Source organism: Dromiciops gliroides, chromosome 1 (assembly GCF_019393635.1).
Source record: "Dromiciops gliroides isolate mDroGli1 chromosome 1, mDroGli1.pri, whole genome shotgun sequence".
Taxonomy (NCBI): domain Eukaryota; kingdom Metazoa; phylum Chordata; class Mammalia; order Microbiotheria; family Microbiotheriidae; genus Dromiciops; species Dromiciops gliroides.
Window position 1 is genome coordinate 582,217,173 of NC_057861.1, and position 19,203 is coordinate 582,236,375.

The following is a 19,203-nucleotide window of genomic DNA, read 5'->3' on the forward strand; positions in this document are numbered from 1 at the left end:
CAGCCAGTAAGTGTTAAGTGTCTGAGGCCGGATTTGAACTCAGGTACTTCTGAATCCAGGGCCGGTGCTTTATCAACTGCACCACCTAGCTGCCCCACTTGATGAGACTATGTTTGAACAAACTGGGGTGATAGGAATGTGAAAGAATATTATTATGTGATGAAAAATGATGTATCTCCTTCAACAAAGGGCTCCAAGGTTGGCTGGTCAGCCCATAAATATGTATTAAGCACTTACTATGTGCCAGGCACTGTGCTAAGCATTGAAATTACAAAAAGAAGCAAAAGACAGTCCTTGCCCTCAAGAAGCTTACAATTTAATGGGGAGATAGTAAATATAAATTTGCTTGATATGATAAATAGGAAATAACTAACAGAGAGAAGGCCCTAGAAGGAATAGGAATTAGGAAAGGCTTCCTACTGAACAAAGCTTCTTAACTGTGGGTTGAGACCCCATGGGGGTTGAGTAACTGAATTGGGGGGTGGAAAAAAATTTGGCAGTAAATGTTTGATTTGTAAGCCTACTGTATATACCTAGATACTCAAGGCTGGGTAAAAATTTCTCGAGTGAAAAGGGGTAGTGAATGGAAAAAGTTTAAGAAGCCCTGCTGCAGAAGATGGGATTTTAGCCAGACTTGAAGTCAGGGGAAGGCAGTAAGCAGAGATGATAAGGGAGAACATTCCAGGCATGGGGGACAGTCAGAGAAAACCCCCAGAGCCAAGAGACAGGGTATCTTGTTGGTGAATCAGCCAAGAGGCCAATGTCACTGGATCGGAGAGTATATGTCAGGGAGTGAGGTGTAAAAATCCTGGAAAGGTAGAAGGGAACTAGGCTATAAAGGGCTTTGAATAGTTTAATCCTGGAGGTGATGGGGAAGCACTAGAGTTTATTGAGCAGGGAGGTGACACCGCCAAACCCGAACTTTGGGAAAACCACTTTAGTGGCTAAATAGAGGATGAATTATAGGAGGGAGTAACTTGAGGCAGAACAATCCACCAGCAGGCTGCTGAAATAGTCCAGGAATAAAGGCCTGCACCAATGGTCAGAGGAGAGAAGGCCAAGTATACTGAAAAGGTGAAAGTGAGAAACCTTGTCAGAGACTGGATATGGAGAGGGAGCCATAAGGAAAAGCTGAAGAGGACACCTCAGTTGCCAGCCTGGGGGACTGGGGAGATGGTGGTGCCCTCAACAGCAATAGGGAAGTTCTGAGGGGAAGAGGCGTAGAGGGAAAGATAAATGAATGCAGGAAATGACAATTATGAAACAAGAGTATCAACAAAACACGAAAAAATAGAAGTGACAAATCTGAGAAACTACTAGAAGCACTGAAGATTTGGATGAACTGATACAGAGAAAAGTAAACAGAACCAGAACAATATTCATAATGATAATTTAAATTAAATCAACACTGAAAGGCAGCAGCCAGAACTGATTCATTATAATGACTAATCCTAGTCCCAGAGAATAGTCAATAAAACACAACTCCCTCCTCTCAGTATAGAGATGGTGCACTATGGGTGCAAAATATGCTATATGCAGTAAAATTAGATGGCTGCATCTACTGATGTCCCTTAATATTTCCCCCCCCTCAAGTGAAGGCCCAGGAAGATGGAGAGGTGGAGTTTTATAAGGGAAATAACTACTGTATAAAAACAAAAGGTATGGGGCAGCTAGGTGGTGCAGTGGATAAAGCACCAGCCCTGGATTCAGGAGGACCAGAGTTCAAATGCAACCTCCAACACTTGACACTTACTAGCTGTGTGACCCTGGACAAGTCCCTAACCCTAACCCTCACTACCCCGCCAAAAAAAACACAATAGACATCAAAAAAACTTTTTTTAAAAAAGTGTTCCTATGGGGCAGCTAGGTGGCGCAGTGGATAGAGCACTGGCCCTGGAGTCAGGAGGACCTAAGTTCAAGCCCGGCCTCAGACACTTTACACTTACTAGCTGTGTGACCCTGGGCAAGTCACTTAACCCCAACTGCCTCACTAAAAAACAAAAAAACAAAAAAGTGTTCCTAAATTATCAGAGTTAAAAAGGTAAGATTTTCTTGGTTTGGAGATCTTTCCACTGAGGGGGCAAACATAACAAAGCAGCACTGATTTTAGCCTCAGATTCTACAGTTAACTGCCTTATGACCTGACCATCCCAGGTCTGTCTCTAACAACTCATTCCCACAAGCTGCTTCTGATCCTTCTTGTTTCAACAATTCCTTCCACCAATACTTGCCCAATCCAGTGTTGTTTTTGCCAAGCTATGGCATTTAGGAGGCAATAAATTTTGTCTCTCTGGGATACCTTACCACAATCGAGTATTTTTCAATGTATGATCATGCAGAATATCTTTTGTCTTACATTGCCCTCTTCTCTCCCTTATGGAAATACTGATTAATAGGAGGAGGAAAAGCAAAAAACTCACTCTTACCTACCCTAGGCACGGGGAGCTTAATGTGCTGAATCACACACTTGAATTTGGCTTGGGCAGAAGGAAAAATGCTACTTCACTGACCTTGGCCAACTTCCAGGAGCCTCCTCCCCACCCCCATCCTACTTCAGTCCAGTGTGTAAGATGGATGTAGAAACATCAGCATCTTGTGTTTGTAAACCTCCTTGTCTTGTTTCCACTCTTTAAGGAGATTCTTGTATTCTCACAGGTCATTTGATAATCAAATGTATATGGAGACCCTTCAAAAAGGGTAACGTCCTCTGAAAATTAAAGGTATTCCAGTAACCCTCATTATCCTCATCAATGAGTGGCAAAAATGAAACTGAGAGGTTAAGTGACTGGCCTCAAATCACTCATCAAGTCAGAAGCAAAGGCAAGTAGGACCCCTAGCCTATATTCTTTTCAATATGGAAAGTATTTCTTGTATTCCTAGGACTCCGAGAGAGAGAAATAGATAAACACCTATATAGATTTTATATATATATACATATATATATGCTCTACATATACTATATATCTACATATAGATATACTTTAAGTATATATTTTTAAATGAAGTCAGGGGCAGCTAGGTGGCACAGTGGATAAAGCACTGGCCCTGGATTCAGGAGGACCCGAGTTCAAATTCGGCCTCAGACATTTGACACTTACTAGCTGTGTGACCCTGGGCAAGTCACTTAACCCTCATTGTCCCACCCCCAAAAAAATAAAATAAAATAAAATAAAATGAAGTCAGGTCAACAGGCATTTATTAGGGCTTACTATGCACTTGGTGCTACGCTAACAATAGAGTTGTATAGGTAATAATTTTGTATTTGTGGATTAAAATCCCCAGTTTTACAGTGTATATTCTTTTTGTTTGTTTGTTTTGGTGAGGTAATTGGGGTTAAGTGACTTGCCCAGGGTCACACAGCTAGTAAGTGTTTAAGTGTCCGAGGCTGGATTTGAATACTCAGGTCCTCCTGAATCCAGGGCTGGTGCTCTATCCACTGCGCCACCTAGCTGCCCCCTACAGTGTATATTCTAACTGAGGTCTATAAATCTGACAGTGATGACTTCTTAGCTAATTCAGTCATCACTTCCTTTCAGTAAAGGACAACTTGAATTTCACAGGTATGGGTCAGTGGTTGTTAAATCTGAAATGGGGTCTCAGCCCTATTTTCACAGAGTAAGCTAATGAAAGATTATCCTTTACAACAGAACTACCAACAGGACCTAATTAAGGAATTTACTAATTGCTTTTTCCAGCCAATTGCTCAAGTTCAGTCCTTAAACCTGACATAAATGCCTATTGTTCATTTTACCCAAACTCTCCTCCCTAACTCCTATGCAGCCCAAGCCAGAGGAACCTTGAGTGACCTAGAGACAAGAAGTCTAGGCTGTGTCCCCAATTCTGCTAAGGCCTTCCATGTAATCTTGGGCTTATAAGGGCATACTAAATCAGATCTAAGCAAATTACAGCAACAGCATTCTTCTGAATCTTCCTCACTTCTCTCTCCCCTAGTCTCCCTTTTCTCTCTGCTAATGGTTATTTCTGTCCCAACAAAGCACTGAGTTAGAATCAAAATTAAAGAGGTTTCCAATGTGTGCAATGACTAACCCATCTCTTTAGGATATACCCGGCGCCCCACCCTCCAGCCCAAGTCATTCAGGAGGACTAAAAGCTGTAACCTGTAACTATTCTCAACCTTGAAAACTGGAGGAAGGCCTAGGTCTGGGTGAGACACAAGGCATGCAATGACATGTTCAGAAGCTTCATTTGGAGGGAAAAGGAAATAGGGGAAGATCCTTTAAACAGACAGATCATTCACCCTCATTAAATTACAACTCTAGTCTTTCCACAGATTCTAACCTATGACATGGCTTTTCCTTTTATCTGGGAATAATTTTATTAATGATCTTGGGGAAGGGGATTTCTCAAAGGGCTTTAGTTAATCCAACCTAATTATAACCACCAGGTCACCTTCTTTCCAGCCCCCATTCCCTCAACAAACACTTTTCACCTGGACCACAATACCTCCCTTCCCTCCAATTTTAAGAAACTGTAAAGACACAAGAAGTAGAAATTTCACAAACTCATATTTCTCTCTAAAAAAAATAAGGAATATGGTGTGGTAATAAGTAAAGATGATGTAATGGGGAAAAGAGGGGGAAAGTACTGGCTTCAGAGTCAGGAAACCTGAGTAAATACAGGATGCAGTACTTAGTACTTGTACGGCCCCTCAGTTTCCTCATGAGTGAAATGTTGGGAGTTGGACTAAATTGAGGATTCTTAACCTGAGGTCTGTGAACTTGGTTTTTTGCAACCATTTTGATAACTGTTTTTCAATATAATTGATTTGCTTCATAATCTTATATATTTTATTTTCTACATTTCAAGACATTACTCTGACCAGACTGCCAAAGCGGACCACAGCACAAAAAGACCTCCAACGGATGATCCCTGAGAAGCTTTCCAGTTCTTCTGAGTACTTAAAAATCAAACATGGTATTTTATTTCTTTCTTCTTTTTTTTTTAAAGGGCATTTCGAGCCAAGTGCGGGCAAAGGTCCACAATCAACAGAAACCTGAGGGCTGGAAATCCTTTAGAGTGGAATTTGTTCAATTGGGTGGAAACCCCCGCGTACCACCATAACTACCGCACCCACACTACTGAAACACAGACATTTCACACCATCAAGAGCAACACACACAAGGCATAGGAGTAACTTCCACCTTGTTCTCAATTATGTAAGACTGTCATCTGTTTTAAATGTTCCTGATAGTAATGATGTCTAGAGAATGAGCAGCAGCAGAATTTACAAAATTAGGAAGTAGAACCTGCTGGACCCAAAAGTTGAGTGCAGTTAAAAACTAACCCCCAAAGGAAATGTTCTGACATCTCTGCAAAATCACTGGGATTGCTCAACCAACAAAATATTTACTATGGAGAGCAAAAAACCCCAAAATCTCAACTAAGGGCTAAGGTGACACTGGATTGCCATTGGACAAAAGGGGGCTAGAATTTTATGAAAAGCTGTCAGGTGACAAGTTACTTGAATATAAAATTTCCATATGCAGCTCTGAGCCAGGAAGAGGGGTGGGGGTGGGGGGGAAGAGAAGAGAATTAGCTAACAAAAATGAGATAGATCCAAGCACATTAATTCATCAGAATGGTACAGTCAGTGTATTTAGAGTCTGGGGAACTGGGTGTAACCTCTAGAGTGCTTCCATGCCTTATTTTCTAGTATAATTTATCTGCAAGGGCCTTACCCTTCCCCTCCACCCCCATTAGACTCATAAATTCCACAAGAACCAAAATTATTTTTGACCAAGTCATTCGCTACCAGAAAATATGCTATACACAGAAGGGATTAATCTATGTTTACTGAATAACAGGGGTTCTCCAGTGACTTGCTGGTCTTAGGCAGATCAAATAACTCCTTTAGGCCTCAGTTTCCTCTCTATAAAATGAGAGGGTAGGACTAGGTAGTCCCAATAACTCACCCCAAAAGTCCAGTACCATCTTTCTCATATTGTGGTGCTACTAGACATAGCATCTACAATGCATTAAACATTTTCAAACAGATTAGCCCTGAGAGGTGGGGCAGAGTATTATTTTTTAATTATTTTTTTCAATTAACAAGCATTTATTTTCTCTCTCTCCTACCTTAACTCCCCCATCCCACCCCACTCCAATGAGAAGGGAAAAAAAGAAAACTAAGACAAATTATTATTAGCTTCACTTTACAGAAGAGGAAACCAATGCCAAAAGAGACTACAGGAATTACTCGCCCAAGAGCTTGTAAGTAGTCTTGCCTGGGCTAGAACCCAGATCCCCTGAATAGCTTTGGATGAGAAGAAAACAGGATTTAACACAAGATATCAAAGGGTCCCTGAAGAAGACAAGAAGGCAAACAAGGGAGTCTGGGAAGAAAACCATTGAAGGAGAAGGCTTATTCCCCTCCCCCATGTACAATTGCAGCTGACCCTTATAATAACCCCAAACCCAGTCATTTTTTAAAATAGCTAGCTTTTGGGGCAGCTAGGTGGTGCAGTGGATTGATCACTGGCCCTGGAGTCAGGAGTACCTGAGTTCAAATCTAGCCTCAGGCACTTAACACTGCTTACTAGCTGTATGACCCTGGGCAAGTCACTTAACCCCAACTGCCTCACTTTAAAAAAAAAAAAGCTAGCTTTTCTATAGCTCTGTAAGGTTTTTTTGGTTGTTTGTTGTTTTTTTTTTAAGAAAAAAAATTTTTTTTTTGGTGAGGCAATTGGGGTTAAGTGACTTGCCCAGGCCAAATTTGAACTCAGGTCCTCCTGACTCCAGGGCCAGTGATCAATCCATTGCGCCACCTAGCTGCCCCGATTTGTTTTTGTTTTGTTTTTTTGGTGAGGCAATTGGGGTTAAGTGACTTGCCCAGGGTCACACAGCCAGTAAGTGTTTAGTATCTGAGGCCAGATTTGAACTCAGGTCCTCCTGAATCCAGGGCCAGTGCTCTATCCACTGCGCCACCTAGCTGCCCCAATCTGTAAGGTTTTTGAAGCACCTAATAAATATGATCTCATTTAATCTTCACAACCCTAGGAAGGAGGTGCTATTATTATGCCCATTTTACAGATGAGGAAACTGAAGCAAGCAGAGGTTATCTGACTCCTCCAGGGTCACACAACTTGGAAGCGTCTTAGGCTGGACATGAACCTAGGTTTTCTTGACCCCAGTTCCAGCCCTCTTATCCTCTTCAACACCTAGCAGGTCCATCAAGTAGCACTGGTCCAAATTCCCCAGCAAAAGTGAGCTCCTGGGGCAGCTAGGTGGCGCAGTGGATAGAGCACCAGCCCTGGATTCAGAAGGACCTGAGTTCAAATCCGACCTCAGACACAACACTTACTAGCTGTGTGACCCTAGGCAAGTCTCTTAACCCCAATTGCCTCACCAAAAAAAAAAAAAAAAAAAGTGAGCTCCTTCCCTTCAATCCTAGATCGGAACTAGGCAACATTATTCAGAGTTAATGCACAGGGACCTTTAAATCAAATTCAAACTTCATAATTCTCCAACTATTCTCAGAAAAGTCTGATTAAAGAAGTCAAGTATCCAAGATCTAAACATCCCCCCCAAAAAAAAGTCTTTTTTTACTCTGAGCCTACTTAAACAGAACAGTGAAATGGGAGGGGGAGAGAGAGATAATAAAAATTAATTTGCAGATCTCGGTCAGAAAAATGGGTTTATGTGTCACAATAATTCCAAAGTACTCTGATATAAATTATTATCCATCTCCAGATAGAAAATTGGAGGTCATTGTCCCAAAGATTTGAGCACTGGAACAGGAATCAGAATGCCTTGGGTTTTTGTTTTGTTTGTGATTTTTTTTTTTTGCAGGGCAGTGAGGGTTAAGTGACTTGCCCAAGGTCACACAGCTAGTAAGTGTCATGTCTCTGAGGTGGGATTTGAACTCAGGTACTCCTGAATCTAGAGCTGGTGCTTTATCCACTTCACCACCTAGCTGCCCCCTCCAGATAGAGAATTGATGAATTCTGAGTATGGATAGAAACATTTTTCTTTCTTTTTTTCCCCTGCAGCATAGTTCACATGAAAATGTTTTGCATGACTTCTTATGTATAATGAGTATTGTATTTCTTGCCTTTTCCATGGGTGGGGGAGGAGTGGAAGGAGAGAACTGGAACTGAAAATAATTTTTTTTAATGGGATTATGTGGACTGACATAATAGCTAGCATTTCTATAGCTTTTTATAGTTCACAAAACACTTTGCAATTATTATCTCACTTGATCCTCACAACAACCCTGGGAGGTGGGTGCTAGTCTTAAACCCCATCTTACTGATGAGGAAACTGAGGCAGGCAGAAGTTAAGTGACTTGCCTAGGGTCACATAGCTAGTAAGGATCTGAGGCAAGATTTGAACTCACTTCAAAAGGAAGATATCATTAAGGGAAAACTGCAACAAGTCACTTCTTCAGCAACTAGGAGTTTTATCTCAATTGCTGTTTAAATGTATTATTCCTGCCAGATTAAGAACCAGGCAGATGACCTCAAGCAGCCTTCCAGGCCATCAAAAAGGGCTCTCAGAATTTGTTAGGGAGGATAAAGGAAGAGAAAGAGGAAGAATCTTAACCCACACCCCATGAACAGTTCATCTCCTCTTACCACCCTCAAAACATCTTCATTTCCACCTACAAGCAGCTGTTGAGCCCAGTCCACTGGGGAAGAGTGAGCACCAAGGCAACTCTGGTCTGTGAATCAGTATGTGGAAGGGAAAGAAGCCCAGGCGACAATGGCACTCTCATTTTTCCTGCTGGGATGGGTTGTTTCCTGTTGGGAACTCTCTAAGAGTTCTGAGGGCTTTATTCTTACCATCACGCCATTTTGTAAAAACTTCCTATTTATTCTGCCAAATGCTTGAGGGAAATTTTTATATGCTTGGGTTTTATTAGCTATTATGATCCGGTAATGAAGGGGGTCTCAAGAAGCATGAAAGTCTATAAGGAAAATTCAATGCTGCTTCCTGAGCCAACCCACAAATTTTATTATACACTTGTGAATACTTGAATCAGGCAGGAAGATTTACAGCCTTCGTGTCCAACCCTCTGCCCCCAAACCTGTTTCCATCTAAGTCAGTGATACAGTTCTACAGGGCTGAAGTCACATTTGCAGTCATCACTAGACAAAAAATATGTGCGGTGGTATAATGGGGAGAACCAAGGAGGCATCAGAACCCGGACTCTGAACACAATTCAACAAATCCCTATTGAATGTCTTTGCAAATGTAAGGCACTGTACAGTCCAAACATTGTCCGTAGTTCAACTCGAACTGCGAAATTCATTTACCCTCTCAGCCTCAGCTTCCTCATTAGTAAAAGAGAGAAAATCGTGTTTATACTACTTACCTGGCATGGCTTTTGTGCGGAAAGTACTTTGTAAGTTTAAAGCACTATATAAAGTTGCTACTATTGTTATCCTTATGGTGGATCACAAGAGTCATATACTACACAATTACAGAACAACTAAACCTGTGATTTAATTAGGAGAGGAAACTCCCAGGTAAGGAAATTACCTCTATTGATACAGGTGTCAGCACTTTCTCAAAAACTATTTGTCCAGAATCATGCAACCAATATGTGTTCTGGTTTCATGACTATTTAAAGAGCTACAAGAAAGAGCCTCATGGATGCATTCAGATAAGAGATTCAAGCTGAAAGGGACCTTGGAAGTTATCTGGCCCAACCCTCTCATTTTAGAGACTAGAAAACTGTGGACCAGAAAGTGATTTGTCAGAGGTCACACAGGTAGAGTAGCCAAGCATGGATTTGAACCCAGGTCCTCTAACAGCAAATCTAGCGTCCTTTCCATAGCACCAAGCTGCTGCCAATGAGACACTTGGAAACACAGTTCAGGGCTCTCCAAGAAAAGGCATTCCATTATAGCCCAGGCACCTAACACAGTGCTGTGCCCAGAGCAGGGATTTCATAAATGCTGCTGGACTGGACTGGATTGGATTGGATTGGATTGGATTGGATTAACATCCCTAGTTGGCCTAGAACAGAAAGTCTTAACCTCTTCTGTGTCATGGACCCCTCTGGCAATCTGACTTATGGATCCCTTCTCAGAATAATAATATCTTTAAATGCATAAAAATAAAATATATAGGATCACCAAGAAAAAAATTCTATTGAAATACTATTATCAAAAAAAATTTAAACACACATACAAGTTTATACACTCTAGGTTAAGAACCTCTGGCCTTCAAGTTCTTCCTTTGAAAAGTAAAAATGGAACCTAAGTGGGGAAAGAATGTTCATCCACCATTCGCTGTCACCATGTTAGACCTCAACTGTCCCCAACCATCTCAATCATCATGAACTGAGGAAATATGGAAGAAAAAGTATCTAAGGCTTCTTGGGATGGAAATACCACACATCTCTTATCTACCTGGAAAAAAAAATGGAAGACACCTTTTTCTAGAGAAGTTTAACCAATAATGTGGTTAACTATTTGAAGTGTCAGTCCACAAAGCCCAGGAGAAACAACCAGAGGAGATGGGAAGGATATAGGGGGGAAAAAAAGGAAAGTTAAGAAATAAGAAAAATTGTTTAAGAGGTCTGGAAAACCAACAAATAAAATTGTTTAAAATAACTTCATGCTAATATATTCCAAGAAAAACATCCATTCTTCAAGAGAAAGAAAGCTTATTAGAACAGAAAAATTTCAGTGTAGATTGTTAAGAGTTTACACCTGATTGGAACTTTCTTAACCCTATCTGTGGTTTTCATTGCCACTTCAATGGTAGTAATACCCCACTTAAGCCAGGTTCTCATCGCTCTTGACTTGATTATTCAAGAAGTTTATTGACTTAACCAAGAATGGAGACAAGCAATGGAAAAGCTTGTTTAGCACTTCATAAACTTGATGCCTTTGTTCATCAGACCATATTTCTCCTTCTCTCCCTTTCTCATCTTAGACTCCCCCAGAAGGGGGGAAAACAGTAGATTAAGAAGAGGGTTGCTTTCTTCCAACTTTAAAAAAAATAAAAAGAGTTGTAGTACAGTGAAAAAGGCTAATGGATTTTAATCAGATCAGAGGACTTCAGTTCAAATCCTGAGCTTTGCCACTTATGTAACCTTGAGCAGGTCATTTCTCTGGCCCTCAGTTTCTTCATTTGCAAAATAAGGATGACTTCTGAGATCCCTTCTGTTTTTAAATCTATGATCCCATGATCCATTGAATTGATGTGGATTTTATGAGTTAAAAGAACTCAATCTGCCAGTACTGCTACTGCCTAAGTATCAATGAGCAAGTCACTTAACCTCAAGGAGCCTCAGTTTCCTCATCTGTAAAATGCTGATAATATGGTGGATGGGGGTGGGGAGCCAGGTAGCATAGTGAATAGAGTGCAGTGCCTGAAAAGATGTGAGTTCAAATCCAACCTCAGACACTTACTAGCTATGTGTCCCTGGACAAGTCACTTAACCCTGTTTGTCTTAGTTTCCTCATCTATAAAATGAGCTAGAGAAGGAAAATGGCACACCACTCCAGTACCTTTACCAAGAAAACCCCAAACAGGGTCACAAAGAGTGGAACACAATTGAAAGACTTAACAACGATTACTGCTAATAATGTGCATACATTTTTATACACTTATAGGCACATTATTGGTCTTTTTCTGATTCCTATTCCAGGTCTGTGGTCAGTTGGCTAAATGGAAGTTATTATAACTGATATGATTTATTAGAGGCTGGGAAAATTCTCTTGTTGTGTCCCATCACAACAATAAAGTACCTAACCTCAGTCAACTTCCTCTAGTGTCTAGAGGGCTGTCTCACAAATGCAGGGCCTTAATGGCATTCAGACCTTTGTCATGAGTACTGATAGCTCCTGCAACCTATCCCCACCACCAGGGAAAAATAAAACCACAGAACAAGTCTGATTAACACCAATTACACCATCCTCCCATTAGAAGGGCAGCATATGATTAGGCTAGGGCCATATTAGTACCTGGATGTTATTTGCATGCAGGTATGTCCAGGCAATCCTCTATTCTTATGCAACTGTCAAGCTAAGGTGTTATTAGTGCCTTCTTTCCTGCTTTCCTTCTTCCCCACCCACTCATTCACTAGGGCATATTAGAAAAATAGAGTCACACAGTCTGGTTTGCCCTAATTCTCTTAGCAGGCAAGCAAGAAAGCAATTCCAGAGTTAGAAACGGAGAAGAGGCCACTGGGTGACTGTTACTTAAATGACTAGAAACGTATAGCAGAAAACTTCAGGAAGCATAAACTACAACTGACAGACTTCAATTCTTCCTGTGTGAGTTTTCCTGAGTATAAGGCAACAGTAAGACCACCACATAACAATTCAAGGGAAAAATATTAGCAAACAGCAGCCTTTTCCTAGAAATAGCTAGTCTAATAAGGCTCACTTACTGATTTTCCCTTAACTTAGGAAAACAAACTTCCATCATTTCACAGCAACTTGACAACTCCAAGAGAATTCTTACAGACTCTACATGTCATGAATGGTAAGATGACAAATGGAAGAAAAAGCCCCAACCTTTTTCCTCATCCCCCACCAAAACAATGCCACTGGCAATAAGAAGAATGGGGCATTTATATATATGGCTTTCAGATTCACAGAAAGCTTTATAAACATTGTCTCATTTGATCCTCACAACCACAATTATGAGGTTAGAAAGTACTGGCTTGATTAGTAGCATTTTACAGATAAGAAAATGGGCCCATAGAGTTGGTTTCCTAGGTAATTAAGTGTCTGAGAATGGATTTGAACCAAAGTCTCTTCTGACTCCAGATCTTGCACACTTTCCACTACAACATCCTGACTACCACAATTGGCCTTTGGAGGAAGGGAGGGAATACACACACACACACACACACACACACACACACACATTGATAGATATACACATGTGTGTAAATATGTATATGTATAAATGGGAAAGGGGCAGGAGGGAGGGAGAGAGAACCAAGCCCTGTGCTACTCATTTTGTACAAATATTATCTCATTTGATCATTGTAGAAATTTTATTGCCAAATCTCTCCTGAGCCTTCTGAAGCATTTTAAGTATTTCCAGACTAGACTAAATATCATATTCCACTGAACTGAAAACAGGACAAGTGGCTCATTATAGCTCTGCCTCTAGTACTACTGAGGCAATGGGGAGAATTAAACAAAAACTCTGGATGCAATTTATGATGCAGAGAAGCAAGAAAAACAATGAAAAGAATACATTTAGGGTGCTGGACCTTGTATCACCCACTCAGGGATTACAAGGAATTTCTTCCCCTCCCCCTACCAATCCCCCTCATTAAAGACCCCACACTGGAAAGTCCAGATGTGCTCAGAGCATTTACACTTAAACAAAGCAGGTTAAGTCTAACTTCCTACTTAAAGTCACAGGAGGAATGCTTGCCAAGGTGGAAGTAACTCTAAACTAAGGAAAAGTAAATAATCTGAGAGTTAAAAGGAATCAGTCTCTTGGAGTTTCAGAATATTGTAGTCTCAGGTCCCCCACTCCTGGAAATGCATCCTCAAAGACCTCATACACCCAACCATACAATTTCTTTTTTACTATTATAGTGTGTTTTGTCTTTTTTTACTTCCCTGGCTACTGAGCCCAGAGCAATCATCAACTTAAACCTCCTGCCTAGTGGTCCCTTCTAGTGGTTTCCCCCAGTAGTACAATGAAAGGACAACACACAGGCAGAGCACAGTCATGCTTTGTGACTTCCATCGGGGGTGAACAATTCATTCCCTGACTTCGAGGGAGGAGTCAGACATCAACCCCAAGCTTTCCACAAAATCCCCCAAGAGTACTTATTTGCAAGGAGTCACAAGAAGGAAAAGTCCCTCTAAGGAAATGTCCCCAATCCCACTCATCCAGATGAAAGAAAGCAGCTAGTGCAGCCCAGGAGACCCAGGCCAACACAGGGGTTGTCTCCAGACACCCCTCTACATACACAGAACCTAGAGCCCCATCCTCTCCTCTGCATCCACCCCTCACAGTCTCAAGGCTCAGCCACGCATATGCTCCCCAGGGAGACCGCTACCAAAGGCATGTAACTGAGAGACCTAAGTTCCCCTATACACTTCACTCTACCGAGGGTCCCAGGGGAACCGGGGGTGTGAGGGCAGGGTGGGGGTGAGGGGTGATGATGGGGGAAGCCAGTGCCCAAGGGCTTTCACCTCTGAGGTGGGTGCTCAGCCTCCCTGCATCCATTTCTCCCACAGCTCCAAACTGAACCCAAACAGATTCCCACCCAGCCCTAACCACGGGAAAGGAGAGCAGCAACTCTCCACCTGTCCCTGGGCTGGGGACCGGATAGCCGAGGGCAGCGTGGATGGGCAGCGGCGGAGAGGACGCCCCCAGAACGTGCCGGGCATGCTGCCGCGGCCATGCCCCCTCCCCCCGGGTTCCGAAGCCACAGTCCAGCTGGCCCCCAGCGGGGCAGACCGGTAGGTCCTCGCTCCCGCTCCCGCGGACTGGGGGCTCGCCCAGGGGGGTGTCTAGGGTCACGGTTAGGCAGCCCCGACCGGGCCCAGCCCTCCCCAAGCCCCGGCCCGGCCCTGCCCTCCCTTCCCTAGCCCCACGCGTTATCTACCCAGAGCGGGTCGGAGCCGTCCGCGCTGCAGAAGCGAGGGAACGCCATGTGGCCGGGCCGGCGCCGCGGCCGGGCCCGGGGCCAGGGCCGGACCGGGCCGGCGGAAGGACTGACGGACGAACTGGCGGGCGGGCGGGCGAGCGGCCGGCAGCGGCGAGTGCGGAGGCTGGAGGAGGCGGCGGCGGCGGCTGCTGCTCTGAGGGGCAGGAATCGGAGAAAGCCGGAGAGAAGGCGGAGGCGGAGGCGGAGGAGGCGGCGGCGGCGGCGGCCGGGAGGGAAGCCGGCGAGCCGCAACGCCGCCTGGTTGGCCCGCACGTCACCGGGATGGGGCCCAGCTCCGCCCAGTCGGCCGCGCTCACCTTCGGCCAGAGCTGGAAGCGAGAGGCTGGGAAGGGAAACTGAGGAACTCCGGGGCGTGGGGGGCCCCCCTACCTTCCCATCCCAAGGCCGCCCAAAATGCCCTCCTCCCGAACACGTGCCCTGGCCATAGTGTCAGGCAAGCAATCAACAAACCTTTGGAAAGCGTTCACTGTGTCCAATCTGGGGGATACAAAGAAAAACCCCAAACACACACGTCCCTGCCCTCAAGAAGCATTCATTCTAATGGGGGAGACACGGAGGAGAGATCCAGGGCCAATCAACCGATCAATAAACATTTATTAAGCCACCTACTATGTGCTGGGCACTAGGCTAAGCTATCTCTGAGACAGTTTCTGCCCTCGAGGAACTTACAATTCTAGAGGAAGACAACAATAACAACAATTATAACAACAATAATGTAATAACTAATTTATAGGGCACTTACTATGTGCCAGGCACTGTGCTAAGCACTGAAGATAAAAAAAGAGACTAAATGAAGTCCCTGCCCTCAAGGAGCTTACAATCTAAAGGTATCTAACAGCAACAACACCAATAATAATAATAACAATAACTTTATATAGTGCTGGGACAGCTAGGTGGTGCAGTGGATAGAGCACCGGCCCTGGACTCAGGAGGACCTGAGTTCAAATCCAGCCTCAGACACTTAACACTTACTAGCTGTGTGACCCTGGGCAAGTCACTTAACCCCAATTGCCTCACACACACACACACCCCCCCAAAAAAACCAACCCAACAACAACAACAAAAAACTTTATATAGTGCTTACTACGTGCCAGATACGTGCTAAGCTCTAGGGATACAGAAAGGGGGAAAAAATAGTCTTTGACTTCAGAGCTCATAAGTCTATAGGTGGAGACAGAAGCCAACAACTATGTACTAACAAGCTGAATAAAAGGTAAGTGAACTTGTAGGTTTAAATTTTTTTTATAATTATTTCAGTATGATTGTTTACTTTTGTCAATCAGTCAGTAAACATAAAGCATCTACTGTGTGTCAGACAATAAGCTTGGTACTGGGGAAACAAAGGCAAAAAATCAGTTCCTGCTCCAGAGGACCTCCTATGTATTTTATTTTATGCATTTAGAAACATTATTCTGCGAAGAGATCCATAGACTTTAACACACACACACACACACACACACACACACACACACACTTAAGGACCCCTGATCTATGTATATACAAAATATATGCATAAAAGATGGAATGAATTAACAAGTGGAGGGGAACCCAGAAATGTCTCCTTCAGAAGTGGATTTGGAGGTGTCTTGAAGGAAGCCAGGAAAAGCTCAAGAAGTGGAATTGAGGGAGCAGATCAGTCTTAAACCAAGAGCAGAATAAAGCAGGTATGGGTTTCCCTTGGAAGCCCTAGATCCCTAACAGTCCCCTAGTCTTCAGTATTTCTTTCAGACTAAGAACTCTTGAAATCCCACTTCCTCCAAGAGGTCTAGGAAACCAGTCATTTGTTATTAAACACACTGTGTCAGACATTGTGCTAGGAATACAAGTACAAAGAATGAGACACAGTGAGCTTATGCCATATTGTATTCCTTGCCTTCCCTGTCCCCTATTTTCCCCTCTATATGTCATTAAAAAAAAAAACAAAAACAAAAAACTGGACTAATGTAAGGACATCATCTATGTTTTTGTGCAGATTTCCACTATGTAGGATCAAATGGGAGAGGATAAGAAGTGTTCGGTGCATTACAGGAGAAGAGTTGTTGATTCATAATTTAAATACTTTTTGGAGATGACATAGGGGTGATGATGGTGTTAAAGAAGTCCTGTAATAGCATGTTCAGGTTTGGTTTTTGTTCTTATTAAAGTTTGCTTTAATTTGTTTTCTAATTCCCTGAGTTGTCCAAGAGCTGTTGCTTCCCTCTTTCCCATGCACTTACAGCAACACTTCCTCTTACCTCCCTTCCCATCTGAGGTTCTGGTAAGAAAAACAAATACCCTGTGTATACAGAGGCTCTGGGCTCCTGACTAATGCCACACAATACTGATACCAAACCAAGAAAATAGTAACTAAAATAAAGGATTGGGATTTCGATACAACCCAATTATGTGGATATATCTTGTTTGGACTTGCATTTCCATGTTGTCTCTCCCAGTAGACTGCTAGATCCATAAGGGTAAGGGCTCCTGTTTTTGCCTTTCTTTGCATCTCCAGAGCTTAGCACAGTGTCTGACATAGTGAAAGCTTAATAAATGCTTGTTGGCTGAGTGAATGACTGCCTATAACATGATAAAAAATGGCTTTAGCCGACTTTGAATTTTGTAAATACTTGCCAATGGTACAAGAGATGCCAACAGAGGAGTACAATGAAAGAGGTCAGCTCAGGTCGGAGAAAGCCTCCAAATCTCCATCTATATCATATATCCTAGAAGCAAAAGAGCAAACTGAACATCAGATTGCTTCTTTCTAACACAGAGATGAAAACAGACCCATTCCCCTCCCCCATGCTCCATCCCACAAAGGTTAGTTTTGCCAGAGGGGGATTGGGGGATTGAGGGTAGAAGGGTAATTTGGAGCATGAGGCCTGGGTGAGGCATGAGTTAACTAACTGGGTAGCTGCCAGGAGAAGTAGGGAGTGGATTAAAAGAAGAGATTAGAGGCAGTGAGAAATAAATGCAGAAAGGAGGATAAAAAGGGAGTCAAGGGGGCAGCTAGGTGGTACAGTGGATAGAGCACCAGCCCTGGAGTCAGGAGTACCTGAGTTCAAATCCAGCCTCAGACACTTAACACTTACTAGCTGTGTGACCCTGGGCAAGTCACTTAACCCCAATAGCCTCACTTAAAAAAAAAAAAAAGAGAGAGAGTCAAAACAAACCTCAACTCACTTGCGGTTTTGCTGAGTTCCATGGTGATGATTATTTACTTTAATACTCCATTATCTGTCATCTACAGGGGTACTCCATATCTTCCCAGACTGTCAATAAACTCTAGTGGCTCCCTATCACCTCCAGGATCAAATACATATATTTTGGGGCAGCTAGGTGGTGCAGTGGATAAAGCACCGGCCCTGGATTCAGGAGGCCCTGAGTTCAAATCCAGTCTCAGACACTAGACACTTACTAGCTGTGTGACCCTGGGCAAGTCACTTAACCCCAATTGCCTCACCAAAAAAAAAAAATCTTCTGGTGTTCAAAGCCCTTCAAAACCTGCACACTTTTCCAGACTTCTTATACCTTACTTCCATCCCCCCCCCTCCCCACATACTTTTCATTCTGCTGACACCTGCCTCCTTGCTGTTGTTCTTATTTGTTTTTGTTTTTTTGTTTTTTGCGGGGCAATGAGGGTTAAGTGACTTGTCCAGAATCACACAGATTTGAACTCAGGTCCTCCTGAATCCAGGGCCAGTGCTCTATCCACTGAGCCACCTAGCTGCCCCCTCCTTACTGTTGTTCTAACAAGACACTTCATCCCCTGATTAGAACTTTTTACTGGCTGTCCCCCATGATTGGAATGCTCTCCATCCTCATCTCCACTTCCTGGCTCCCCTGGCTTCAAGTCCTAGGTAAAAACCCCACATTTGGGGATGGTTTCAGATAAATCTGAGAAGACTCATATGAACCTGGTACAAAGTAAAGTGAGTAGAACCAGGAGAACAATTTATAAAATAACAATATTGTAAAGATAATCAACCTCGAGAGACATAGTAATTCTGATTATCTACTTCCAGAAAAAAGAGTTGATGAATATTGTGTGTTGATCAACTGTGATAGACTTGACTCTTCTCAGCAATACAATGGTTCAAGATAGTTACAAAGGACTCATGATGGAAAATGCTCTCCAAGTCCAGAAAAAAAAAAAAAAACTATGGAATCTAGATGCAGATTGAGCCATACTATTTCTAATTTTTTTTTGTTTTTCTTTTTTGAAGTTTTTTCCTTTTTGCTCTGATTCTTCTTTCACAGCATGACTAATGCAGAAATATGTTTAATGTGATTGTACATATATAACCTGTATCAGATTGCTTGCTGTCTTGGAGAGGGGGAAGGGAGGGGAGGGAAGAAGAAAAATTTGAAACTAGAAATCTCATAAAAACAAATGTTGAAAACTATCTCTACATGTAACTGGAAAATAATAAAATATTTTTATGAAAAAAAAGTTGATGAACTCAAGATTGCAGACTGAAGCATAGTAGTTTCTTTTTCTTTGTTTCTTCCTTTCTCTTTTTCTTTTTCTTGACATGCCAAATACAGGAATCCATTGTGCATGACTTTACATATTTGTAATGGGTTTTGTTTTTCTCACC

At 42.7% G+C, this 19,203-nt stretch overlaps 1 protein-coding gene across 1 annotated transcript in view; it reads right to left on the bottom strand.

The window, feature by feature from the left end:
- The window catches only part of ABCC1 (ATP binding cassette subfamily C member 1), a 155,500-nt gene extending 140,868 nt beyond the window's left edge, over positions 1 to 14,632 (bottom strand). Inside the window, exon 1 of the mRNA XM_043979082.1 lies at positions 14,561 to 14,632. Within this exon, the coding sequence (XP_043835017.1) occupies positions 14,561 to 14,608 (48 nt within the window). The 5' untranslated portion in view covers positions 14,609 to 14,632. The remainder of the gene's footprint in view (positions 1 to 14,560) is intronic.
- Between the last annotated feature and the right edge of the window lie 4,571 nt (positions 14,633 to 19,203).